The sequence below is a fragment of the Erinaceus europaeus genome, chromosome 13 (genome assembly GCF_950295315.1).
Source record: "Erinaceus europaeus chromosome 13, mEriEur2.1, whole genome shotgun sequence".
Classification (NCBI taxonomy): Eukaryota; Metazoa; Chordata; class Mammalia; order Eulipotyphla; family Erinaceidae; genus Erinaceus; species Erinaceus europaeus.
Genome location: NC_080174.1, coordinates 95,013,653 through 95,026,577, shown reverse-complemented (window position 1 = coordinate 95,026,577; position 12,925 = coordinate 95,013,653). Strand labels below are relative to the sequence as shown.

At 44.6% G+C, this 12,925-nt stretch overlaps 1 protein-coding gene and 1 pseudogene across 1 annotated transcript in view; one reads left to right on the top strand and one right to left on the bottom strand.

Annotated features, from left to right (window-relative positions):
* Positions 1–6,901: 6,901 nt before the first annotated feature.
* Positions 6,902–10,473, bottom strand: LOC132542399 (heterogeneous nuclear ribonucleoprotein A1-like; annotated as a pseudogene).
* Positions 10,474–10,614: 141 nt separating this feature from the next.
* Positions 10,615–12,925, top strand: part of LOC107523687 (zinc finger protein 709-like) — a 114,317-nt gene continuing 112,006 nt past the window's right edge. The window contains exons 1-2 of the mRNA XM_060204972.1: positions 10,615–10,706; positions 11,724–11,764. Coding sequence (XP_060060955.1) covers positions 10,615–10,706; positions 11,724–11,764 — 133 coding nt within the window. The remainder of the gene's footprint in view (positions 10,707–11,723; positions 11,765–12,925) is intronic.

The window sequence follows — 12,925 nt, the reverse complement described above, 5'->3', positions numbered from 1 at the left end:
ATCTGCATGTCTTTTATTTATTTAATTTCTTTTTTGTCAGAACACTGATCAGCTCTGGCTGATGGTGGTAGGGGAGATTGAACCTAGGACTTTGGAGCCTCAGGCATTAAGAATCTCTTTGCATAACCATTATGCTATCTACCCTCTGCACTTACCTGCACTATGGATCCACTGCTCCTGAAGGCCATTTTTTTTTTTTCATTTTTGTTGCCCTTGTTGTAGTTACCATTGTTATTGTTGTCATAGCTGTTGTTGTTGTTGGATAGGACAGAGAGAAGTCGAGAGAGGGAGGGAAGACAGAGGGGGAGAGAACAATAGACAAGACACCTGCAGACCTGCTTCACCCCCTGAGGAATTGAACTGGGATCCTTCTGTGTGTTCTTGTGCTTTGTGTCATGTGCTCTTAATCTGCTGCACTGCCTGCCAACCCCTCCCTCCCCCCAACTGCTTCCTATGGCTGTAGCAGTCAGGTGGAAAAAGAGATATGGGTTTGGTTATGCAAAAAGACTCTTGTGCCTGAGGATCAGAAATCCCAGGTTCCATCTCCAGCATCACCATAAGCCAGGTGAGAAGTGCTCTGGTCTCTTTCTCTGAGTATCTCTCTCTCTTGTTAATGTGAAAAAGATAGCATGACACAATGCAGGAGTTTCTACATAGCTGGCCTTCCTGCAGGTTTCCTACTAGGTGAGGAAGTAGTTGCTAGTGTCCTTGCAGGGTTTTCCCCTAAATAGCACCATAATACAGCCTCATCTATATTAGTTTGCCAGTAATTTGACAGTGTTTTGCAACATTATATTATTTCAGGGCTACTCTCACCTTCACAGGGTTTGTATGATGCCAGGAGCCAAGGCCTTAGCTAAGACTCTCATATAGCCAGTGAGGGAACATTCCGATCATTGGAACTGCGATTACCATCTAGCTGTTTGGAAAGTTGCTCACCCACCTCCCTCCCCCACTACCTTAGCAGAACTTCCTCATGGTGTGTGCTTAAAATGCGGCTGCAAAATAAAAATTTCAGAGCTTGATCAGATCTCATGACTTGCTCTCATTCTTCGTGTCTCTTGTCTCCTCCATTCTCTCGCCCCCTACCCTAGGTTTCCGTCGATAACCCAGCAGGCTGGGGCAGTATGAGACAAGACACCTACCAGCATCCATCCTGCAACACACAAACAGCATTGTTCTCACAAACTTCAAGAGGCAGCTTGGTTACATTTTTTTGTAAGTGCATTTGATTTGGTCACCTCTATTCTACATCCAACAGGAACCATCTGGTGCTGTCTTCACTGTACTTACTTCGCCTAGTACTCCAGGTAGTGCAAATAAGTACAAATTCTACAGATGAGGAAGTATTAGGAGAGTTAGTATTTAAGTGTAAGAACAATGACTGCAGGCACTGTAATTTTTTTAGATATTTTTATTAAATTGCATTGGTTTAAAACATATGCTTGTTTTTGTTTTTTTTTCCAGAGAAGTTTTTTTTTTTTCCACAGCTCTGGCTGTGGTCTTCTGAGGGACTGAACCTGGTCTTTGAAGCCTCAGGTAAGAAAGTTTATTTGCATAACCATTATGCTATCTACCCCACCCTCTTTTCTTTATTTTTCTTTAATTGCCACCAGAGTAAATGCCACCGATATTACCTATCCACTGCACCAGGCAGCTGTTTTTGTTTCTTTGTCCTCCTCCTGTGAGGACTATGGGGATTTTCAGGTGGAGGACAACAAAACTGGTGCAGAGTGTGGTGATTTATAAACATGTGTGTGCATGTGAAATTACACCCCTGAAATCTTTTTCTTTTTCTCTTAATAAGATAAGATTTTATCTCTTAATAATAAGATTTTATTTATTTATGAGAAAGACAGGAGGAGAGAGAAAGTAAAAAGAAACTACAAAGAGACAAGCTATTTGTGAACCTCATAAAATTATCTAAAAGGCATAATACGAGAGAGTAATGTGATTATGTCAATTATCAGAGATTGCCTTTTGCTAATGACTGCAAGTCAAAGGTTCTCCTTTCATTGGGTGTCTGCATTATATTCACTTTATCTCAGAAAGATTTGGAAAACAGAAGTTGCTCAGCTTCATAGTCTGTCTTAGGTCCATTATCTATCATTGGATTGAATAGACTGCACCCAGAACTAGCAGGGATCTGTCATGATGACTATGTTAATATAAATATACCCATAGTGAAGATAGCAAACAGCATGTAGGGGACTCTCAGGATATGAAATAGTTTCCTTGGCCATAGTCCCCAGTAGAACTTGCAACACCTGTAACCTGGCAATCACTACACAGATATAGTATGTGACATAAAATATGGTCTCCTGGGGCAAGATGTTGGTGAACTTGGTTAACTGCTCCCATTGCAGTGCATAAGGACACAGGTTCAAGCCCCTGGTCCCCACCTGCAGGGTAAAAAAGCTTCATGAGTAGTGAAGCAGGGCTGCAAGTGTCAGTCTGTCTCTCTCCCTCTCTATTTCTTCTTCCCCTCTCAATTTTTCTGTCTCTATCCAATAATAAATAAAAGAGTTTAAGACATAGTTAGAAAAATATGTTCTCCTGACATATCCCAATTTATAGAGTCTCTGTCCTGTCCTGTGGGAACCTCTGTGACAGAGGCTTTCAGATGCTGCACATGTCTGAATCTGGTCATTTGTCACCACATTCCTGGAAGTCTGCTATGATAAAGTGTCTGCAAGGTGAACCATTGTCTCAAGGAAGTTAGACCCTTCTAGGTTAGGCTGCCTTGTGCTCCACCCCCCCCCCCCCCAGCCTCTTCAATGTGAAGGTCCAAGAGAAATCATGGAAGGGATGTCCTGGGAAAGCTCAAATTTCTGGGCTGTTAATAACCTAATGATTCTGTCATCATTCCCCAAGACATCCCGAGGCCTGGCAATGGAGTCACTGATGTGCCCCTTATTTTTCCAGGTGGCTCATAGCCACCAGTGGCCTCTTCTCCATCTGTCATGGAGATCTGTGTAGACATGGTGTGCATGGATCTGCTAGGCCCTGTCTTTACAGATGTTTTACCAAAGATCAGACAGGAGCTCATCAACTAGGTCCCCTGCTCCATCTGCCAACAGAGGGGTCATGTGTCCTCCATCATCAGTGCAGTCAGATACTATTGCAAGTGGAGACTGAAAGTCCAACAGTAGTCAGACTCTGCAGGCCCTAACTTGATATCTACCATGTTTCCTGTCTCTCTAACTTGTTTAAGTTCCATGCTTAGTGTGTGAATAACATAAAGTTTCTTTGTTTTTGCTTTTTTACCAGCGCGCTGCTCCATTCTCAGTTATGGTGCTGAAGATTGAACTTGAGACCAGCATGCCTCTGGTGTGAACATCTCTTATATAAATCACTGTGCCAGGGCCAAGTTGAGCACATATGTTTCATTTTTGAAAACACTAATAATCTATTTTAAGTATATTCCAAGGGCCCATGACATTGCTAATTTTTGCCTGAGCCTGTCAGCTAACAGGCAGGTAGGCTAAAGGTATTGATTGCCTGGGGAGATGCTGTCAGAGTTGGAAAAAGAACTAGAACCATTTATTGAAGAGACCCTCCTTCCTCCATGTAATACTTCGAGTCCCCTTATCAAAAATTAGTATTTGGGGGTTTGTTTCTGGGATTTAAATTCTTTTTCTCTGGTCTTTGTAGGTCTTTTATTCCTTTACCAGTGTGTTTTCATAATGATGACCTTATAATTTAGTTTGAGATCTGGGAATGTTTCCTTTCCTCAAGATTGCTTTGGTGATTCTAGGTGTTTTCCGGTTCCAGATAAATGATTGTAATTTTTGCTCTATTCCCTTCAAGAAGCTTTGTGGAACTTTGATGGGTATCACATTAAATCTGTATATGACTCTGCAGAGAATATTCATTTTGATGGTATTAATTCTTTGAGTCCAAGAGCATGGGATATCTTTCCATTTATTTGGATCATTTTCTACTTCTTTGAATAGCAGCTTATAGTTTTCTGTATATTAGGCTTTAACTTCTTTGGTCCAGTTTATTCCTAGTTAACTGATTGATTTTGCTGTGATAGTGTATGGGAATGATTTTTGGATAGCTTCCTCTTCTCACTTAGTGTGTGTATAAGGAATGCCACTGGTTTTTGTAAAGTGATTGTATAACCTGAACCCTTGCGATATGCCTAGTGATTTCCAGAAGCTGTCTCATGGATTCTTTTTTGTTGTTGTTGTTCTCACGCACCCCAGAGTCTTTTACTTTGATGTGATACACCAATTCCATTTCAGGTTCTACTTCTGTTTTCTTTTCTGATCTTGTTTTTCAACTTCTGCCTGAGAGTGATAGCATCCCATATTCATCCTTCTGTTTCTGACTTATTTCACTCAACATGATTTTTTCAAGGTCCATCCAAGATCGGCTGAAAACGGTGAAGTCACCATTTTTAACAGCTGAGTAGTATTCCATTGTGTATATATACCACAACTTGCTCAGCCACTCATCTGTTGTTGGACACCTGGGTTGCTTCCAGGTTTTGGCTATTACAAATTGTGCTGCCAAGAACATATGTGTACACAGATCTATTTGGATGGATATGTTGTGTTCCTTAGGATATATCGCCAGGAGAGGAATTGCAGGATCATCGGGTAGGTCCATTTCTAGCTTTCTGAGAGTTCTCCAGACTGTTCTCCACAGAGGTTGGACCACTTGACATTCCCACCAGCAGTGAAGGAGGGTTCCTTTGACCCCACACCCTCTCCAGCATTTGCTGCTGCTACCCTTTCTGATGTATGACATTCTCACAGGAGTGAAGTGGTATCTCATTGCTGTCTTGATTTGCATTTCTCTGACAGTCATAGACTTCGAGCATTTTTCATGTGTTTCTCAGCCTTTTGGATCTCTTCTGTGGTGAATATTCTGTCCATGTCCTCCCTCCATTTTTGGATGAGGTTATTTGTTGTCTTGTTGTTGAGTTTGGCAAGCTCTCTATATATGTTGGTTATTAAACTCTCGTCTGATATATGGCATGTAAAGCTCTTCTCCCGTTCTGTGAGGGGTCTCTTGGTTTAGGTAGTGGTTTCTCTTGCTGTGAAAAAGCTTTTTAATTTGATGTAGCCTCATAGGTTTATACTTGCCTTAGTCATCTTTGTAATTGGATTTGTTTCACTGAAGATGTCTTTAAAATTTATGCGGGGTAGTCAGGCTGTATCCCAGCGGGTTAAGCGCAGGTGGTACAAAGCACAAGGACCAGCATAAGGATCCTGGTTCAGGACCCAGCTCCCCACCTGCAGGGGAGTTGCTTTACAGCGTTGAAGCAGGTCTGCAGGTGTCTATCTTTCTCTCCTCCTCTCTGTCTTCCCCTCCTCTCTCCATTTCTCTCTGTCCTATCCAACAACAACAACAACAATAATAACTACAACAATAAAACAGCAAGGGCAACAAAAGGGAATAAATAAAATAAAATAAATATTTAAAAAAGGAAGCTTACAAAATAAAAATTTATGCAGAAAAGAGTTCTGCCAATATTTTCTTCTACGCATCTGATATTTCTGGTCTAACATGCAAGTCCTTGATCCACTTGGAATTTACTTTTGTATTTGGTGAAATACAGTGGTTCAGTTTCATTCTTTTACCTGTTTCAACCCATTGTTTCCAACACCATTTGTTGAAGAGACTTTGTTTTCCCCATTTAATAGTCTGAGCCCCTTTGTCAAAGATTAGATGTCCCAAAAGTCCAGTATCGACACCTTGAGCTATTCCCACCACTTTGACATTTGGAGCGATGTTTGTGCAGTAGACGGCCCAGCAATATGCCATCGGAATCTGGGAGATATTCACGTGCAATACCTACTTCCACACAAGGACAGTGGAAGCCCAGAAAGGTCACGTGACTTCTTCAAGTTCTCTTAAATTGGTCCACACATGCCAGGATTATTATTTTAATTTTTTTATATATTTAACATTTTTCCTTTTGTTGCACTTGCAGTTTTTCACTGTTGTAGTTATTATTATTGATGTTGTCATTGCTAGATAGGACAGAAAGACCTATAGGGAAGAGGGGAGGACAGTGGGGGGGGGGCAGAGGAACCCATCAGTGTGACCTGGAGCCCCACTTCCCCAGATCCCTGCACCACTAGGGGAAGAGAGAGACAGGCTGGGAGTATGGATCCACCTGTCAACGCCCATATTCAGCAGGGAGCAATTCCAGAAACCAGACCTCCACTTTCTGCATCCCACAATGACCCTGGGTCCATACTCCCAGAGGGATAAAGACTAGGAAAGCTGTCAAGGGAGGGGATAGGATACAGAGTTCTGGGGGTGGGAATTGTGTGGAGTTGTTTTTCCTAGGTTTTTTTCAGTGTTTCTTTTTTATAAATAAAAATTTAAAAACAAGTTTCAGGGGGATGATGGTCTCCAGAAAATTGGGACTTGCCTGATCCCAGGACACATGTGTTGAGTTTTTCATTGTTTTTTTGTTTCTGAGAGTTTGAGAGAGGAGGAATTCCACCACACTGTTGCACCCCAAGTGGAACTTTTCCTCTCTCTGGTGCTCCCGTAGGGTGCTCAGACCTGAAATCTCATATACAGTACATAAAATGCTCTCCTGTATGAGCCAGCTCTGTATCCAGTGTTCATATTTATTTATATTCAGTAGCACAGTATTTTGTTTTTTTTAAAAGACATTTATTCAGCATCATGATCAGACCATTAGATTTAGCAATAAACAGCATGGGTTAAAAAAAAGACTACATTAAAACCCATTGTTGGAATGCTTTACACTTTCCACAAAACAGAAACTAAAATAACCTGTTAGACAATTAGTCACAAATAGAGTCCTCCAAAGTTTTTTTCCCCATACACAAGAGTGTTGTCTAACACAAGTCTTCTTTGTAGCAGCTAGGCCCTGCCACCACTGTGATTGGCTGAGTTCACAAATCTGTCGCTTCCCTGTCACTTCTCTGGCTCTGCTCTCCTGCTAACCTTTGTTTCCTGGAGATTAAAACCTCCTGCCACTGCCATAGCTACTGCTGCTCTTGCAGCCACCATATCCACCTTGGTTTTGTGATTTGGCACCATAGGGGCCAGAGCTTCGGCGTCCAAAGTTTTCTCCTTTCATAGGGCCAAAATTAGAGGACTGGTTACTGTGACTGCCAAAAACATTGTAGCTTCTGCCACCTCCAAAATTACTCCCATCCTTGCCAAATCCATTGTAGCCATCCATACTGCCCCCACCTTGGCCACCACCTCAGCTGCCAACAAAGCCACCTTGACCACTAAAGTCTCCTCCTTGGCCAAAGTTGTCACTGCCACCAAAGCCACCTCCACGGCCACCACCAAAGTTTCCAGAACCACTTTGTCCTCTGTGGCTGGACGAGGCTCTAGCCATGTCTTGCTGTGATAAGGATTTCCTTGCTTCACAGGTGTGGCCACTCACTGTATAGTATTTCTGAATGACAGGCTTGTCGACAGAATCATGGTCATCAAAGGTTACAGAAGCAAAGCCTCTCCTTTTGCCACTGCCCCGGTCAGTCATGATTTCAATAACTTCAATTTTCCCATAGTGTTCAAAATAGTCTCTTAGATGGTGTTCTTCAGTGTGTTCTTTTTGCTCCCCACAAAAATCTTTTTCACAGTTCTGTGGGCACCAGGTCATTGAGAATCTTCTCTAGAGACGGCTGTCTTTGGTTCCACAACTCTCCCATCCACTCTGTGTGACCTCACATTCATGGCAGCACCCACCTCCTCCATGGTGGCATATGCGATAAAACTGAAACCCCTGGAGCTCTTGGAGTTTGAGTCTCATAACCACACAGTCTGTGAGAGTTGCCCACTCCTCAGAATGGCTACTAAGACTCTCATCGGTTGTTTCGAAGCTCAAGCCTCCGATGAAGAGCTTCTGTAGCTGTTCTGGCTCCTGGGGAGACTTGTTTCAAAGCTCAAGCCCTGATGAAAAGCTTCCACAACTGTTATGGCTCCTTCAGAGACTCAGATTTCGAAATGATGGCAACAGACAGAGACAATCTCAGGATGCTCACTTGGTGACGTCCACGGACAGAAAGCAGTGATGTAGTTGATGTCTGTAGCTCAGTGTTTATAGGAGCACATCCCTTTGGATGCCAGCTTTCCTCTCTCCAGGAATGCAGACGTCAGCAATCTCAGGATGTCAAAATTTAGACAACTTCCTTCCTCCCCAAGCCTACATTATAGACAGAGGACCCTGCTTACCTGGGGCTTCCAGTGCAGAGCAGCTCACAGGCTCTCTTCAGAGCCTGTTAGAGATGGAAGTCCTGGAGAAGTGCTTCTGCTGATTCTGGGGACAGACCAGTGGCTCTCCACAGTGAGCAGTCATTGACACATCTCTAGATATGTGGGCCAGTGGAATCCACCCAGAAGGTGTGGAGCTGCCCCGAGGGGTGGGTGGGAAGGGTCAGCATAGACGATTGTCATCAAGATATTTCTGGTCCTAGGACCCAGGTTCAAGCCCCAGGTCCCCACCTGCATGGGGAAAACTTTCAAATGGTGAGGCTGTGCTGCAGGTGTCTCTCTGTCTCTCTCCCTCTTTCCCTCTCTATTTATGGCTGTCTCTAGCCAAGAAGTAAAGCTAATAATAATAATTTTTTAATAAAGGAGAAAAAAAAAACATTTCTGCTCCTCCACTGGTCCCTTCATGACACTTTATTCTATTTCCTCCTTTTTCTTCTTTTCATAGGAGCACTTATTGGCTTTCACTTCCAGTGGTGCCAGTGATTGACCTTCAACCCCTGATGTCTCTGGCTTACAGTTTTTTCTTTAACAAGTGTGTTACTTCCAAGTACCAGGCTCTGCATTTAACAAGATGGCTATTAGTTGGGGTTGGGGGGGGGGAGACAGATAGCATAATGGTTACACAAAGAGATTTTCATGCCTGAGGCTCCAAAGTGTGAGGTTCAATCCCAAGTATCACCAGAAGCCAAAGTTGAACAGTGTTCCAGTAAAACAAAGAAATATATAAATAAATACAATGGGAAGGAAAGAGTCCATGATTGTTATTTATGCAAAGAAACTCTAGTGACTTAAATCTCCAAATCTCAGGTTTAATCTTTGCACCAGCATCATTAGAGCTGAGCAGTGCCCTTGTTAAATTGTTTCTGACCATATGCATTACAAAGACAAATTGAGGCCAACCAACTGGAACCCACACAAACTGACATGACTCCAGTATATAAGTGAAGTATAAGGAATTTATTCTTAAGTTTGAAAGAGTGAAAATATGGACAGTCCACATACTTACAAAGAGACATCACCAAAGGACAAAAGACAAAGACAAACCTCAGCTGAGTGATCCCAGGCCGGTACCAAGTCTGGTCCAGTTGCTCTGAGACAAACAGGTTTGAAATTCACCCTCCTTTTTGGGGAAAAGTGAAGGGGCATCTGTATGATTGAGGTGGGTCTACATGTCCTTGCTAATTTATCTTTGGTGTCAAAGTTTCAAGGAGAACATTCCATTCTTATCTTCCAGGGAGGAAGCCAGCAGTGTTTGCAGAAGCCAAATGGACAAGTTAACATAGAGCTGAGAGACCAGGGTCACAGAGTGTGCAGTTTCAAGGCAAACATTTGAATCCACCAGATGTGGAGCTGAAGCAATCAGTGCATTAGTGTAATTTCATCACATCTAGTTTCTAAGACATCTTCTCTACTTCAAGGAACTAGTCCAAATTTGGGAAATTCTATTTTCTCACTCTGGTAAGAAAAAGGAAAAGTGGGGCTGAGTGGTGGTGCACCTAGGTGAGCACATGTCACAGTGGAAGGACCCAGGTTAGAGCTCCCGGGCCCCACCTGCAGGGAGAAAGCTTTGCAAGTGGAGAAGCAGGACTGCAGTTGTCTCTCTGTCTCTCTCCCTCCCTATCTCCCCATCCCTCTTGATTTCTGGATGTCTCTGTTCAATAAATAAATGAAGATAATTTAAGTCTCATGACTGTAACATGTGCTCTCAACCAGGTGCGCCATCACCACGCCCCAACTCTCAATTTCTCTTTCTCGACCGAAAATAAATACAAATCGAATCAATAAAAATGCAAACAACTTAGATTGTTCTCATTAAGTCACCATCGGGGCCAGAGCAGCTCACTCATTCATTATCTAGAGCTTCTGGCTCCTTAAAAACCACAAGAAACCGACCCTCAACCACCAGGCTAGAGAGGCAGCATTGGGCTTCAGGGCAGAGACCTCTGTTTCCGGGAGTGTCAGCTTAGGCCAGCCACACGGGCTGCTGGGACTTGTAGTTCGCACGGCTCTTCTTCTGCGGCTGATGGCGAGGAGGCGGACTACAACTCCCGTCAGGCCAAGTGGCGACAGCGGGGTCCTGCACACAGGCGGCTGGGCGGCAGGTTTGAGTTGTAGCTGCCAGTCGGCTGTTGCATGGCGGGTCAGGTCAGTCGCAGCTGCTGGGTGTCGGGTGGCGGCGTGACCCGGCCTTAAAGACCGGGGGCTCTGCATGTGTCGGGGAGGTGCGCCAGCGTCGCCTCTGGCCATTCTGCGCCGCCTCTCTGCTGGTCTGGGGCCCGCGGAGCTGCGGGGAGGTGCGGGGCCCGCGGGGGCGCAGCGTGAGCCGCTGGGCCTGGCGCAGGGTGTCCCGGGCAGGCTCCGGCCGGGCTCCGGCGGGCGACCGGGGGCATGGACCCGTGGCGGGGAGCGGCGCTGAGCGCGGCGGCCTCTGGCCTTGGCCGCAGGCGGACCAGCGCGTGTGCGAAGGCGCGGTGCTGCAGGTCCGTGTGCGCGCCAGCTGCGTGTCTGCTGCCTGGCGGGACTGGCCTGCTGGAGCTGGTCCCGCTGCAGGATCCTGTGCAGCGACTCTGCTTTCGCCTTACGTGCCACCACGAGGCCGGTCGGGGCAAACCTAGGCATTGGAGGCGCTCAGTCGCTATTATTATTTCAATACTTTATTCTCTCTCTCTCTCTCTTTTCTTGAACTGAGAACTGCTCAGCTCTGGTGATTTATGGTGGTGCAGGGGATTGAATCTGGGACTTTGGAGCCTCAGGCATGGGAGTCTGTTTGCATAACCATTATTTTATCTACCCCTGCCCTATTTATTCCCTTTTGCTTCCCTTGTTTTATTGTTGTAAGTGCTATAGTTTTTATTGATGTTGTTGGATAGGACAGAGAGAAATGGAGAGAGGAGGGGAAGACAGAGAGGGGGAGAGAAAGACAGACACCTGCAGACCTGCTTGGCCCCCTTGTGGATCCTTAGGCTGGTTCCTGAGCTTGGAGCCACTTACAGTTAACCCGCTGCGCTACCGCTTGACTTCCATTTACTAGATTTTTGTGGATGTTTTTGTTGAAGATAAGTTAAAAGGTTGAAAGATGTCAGAGTTTGTTTGCTTTGTCATGGTCCTAATATGCCGCGCCGCGGAGAAGAGAGAGAGGAGATCCGGAGCAAATGGGGTACACAAATCTTTCTTATTGGATCAGGAGGGGTGGCTCAGGCGTGACGTGTTGGGTAGGACTGGTTGAAAAGGGCAGTGTGAGAATATTGCAGGAAGTGGTAAAACCTGGGGGCATAGACTGCATCTGAATAATTCCTCAACATCACTAATAGACAGGATAACTCGCTAAATCTTTCAATAACCTCTTCTGTTTCCATTGCACAGCTAGGGTATTGTACCTTTTGTTCACTACAGTATCTTCCATCTAGGGCCCATACTGTCCAGTGAAGAGGCTGTGCTGCTAGATTTAAACAGAGTCTCAAGCTATTGCTATGATTGATCTTCCCTTTTCTGGCCTGAAAGACATTCAGGGAAAGAGGAAGAGATGGCAGTTTCTTGGGTAAGTGACTTGCCAACATGAATGTCTGTTTCTTTTTCCTCTTGAATAAGTTGAATTTTAATTGTTACATGTTTCATTTACTGTTTCTTTTTTCCCCGTCGTATTTCTTTTTGTATCTCTGTCTTTTTTTTTTTTTTTTTTCCTCCAGGGTTATTGCATGGTGCCTACACCATGAATCCACCGCTCCTGTAGGCCATTTTTTCCCCCTTTTCTGTTGCCCTAGTTGTTGCAGCCTCATTGCGGTTATTATTGCCATTGTTGACGTTGCTTTGTTGTTGGATAGGACAGAGAGAAATGTAGAGAGGAGGGGGAGAGAAAGATAGACACCTGCAGACCTGCTTCACCACCCGTGAAGCGACTCCCCTGCAGGTGGGGAGCCGGGGGCTCAAACCGGGATCCTTACACCGGTCCCTGTGCTTTGCGCCATGTTCCGCTTAACCCACTGTGCCACCGCCTGACCTCCCTCTGTCTCTTTCTACCAGGGCACTGCTCTTTTCTGGCTTATGCTGGGTCAGGGAATAGAGCCTGGAACCTGAGAGATCAGGGAGAAACTTTACATTATCTCACCTCCCTACTATTTATTTTCACATTTTTTATTATGTAATTTTTACGTATACAATTTTAATGCTGTGTTCCGGGAGATATCACAGTGGTTAAGGAACTAGACACTCAAGCATGAGGTCCTGAGTTCTGTCACCGGCAGCACACGTACCAGAGTGATGTCTGGCTCTTTCTCTTCTTCTATGTTTCTCATGAATAAAATAAATAAAATCTTTAAAAAAAAAAATGGAAATGCTGACCAGACCATAGGATATAGGGTTACAATTCCATACAGTTCCCACCACAAGAATGCCATATCCTATCCCCTCTCCTGATAACTTTCCTATTCTTTATCCCTCTGGTGGTATGGACCCAGGACCATTATGTGGTCCAAAAGGTGGAAGTCTGGCTTCTGTAATGGCTTCCCCACTGCACATGAGCATTAACAGGTCAATCCATACTCCCAGCCTGTCTGCCTCTTTTTGTAGTTGGGCAGAGCTCTGGGGAAGCAGGATACTCTTATTTTATTTTATTTATTTTTTTAAATTATTTCTATGAGAGAGACCAGCATAGTGCTCAGCTCTGGCTTACCTTGATGCTTGGGGTTGAGAGCCTCAAGTA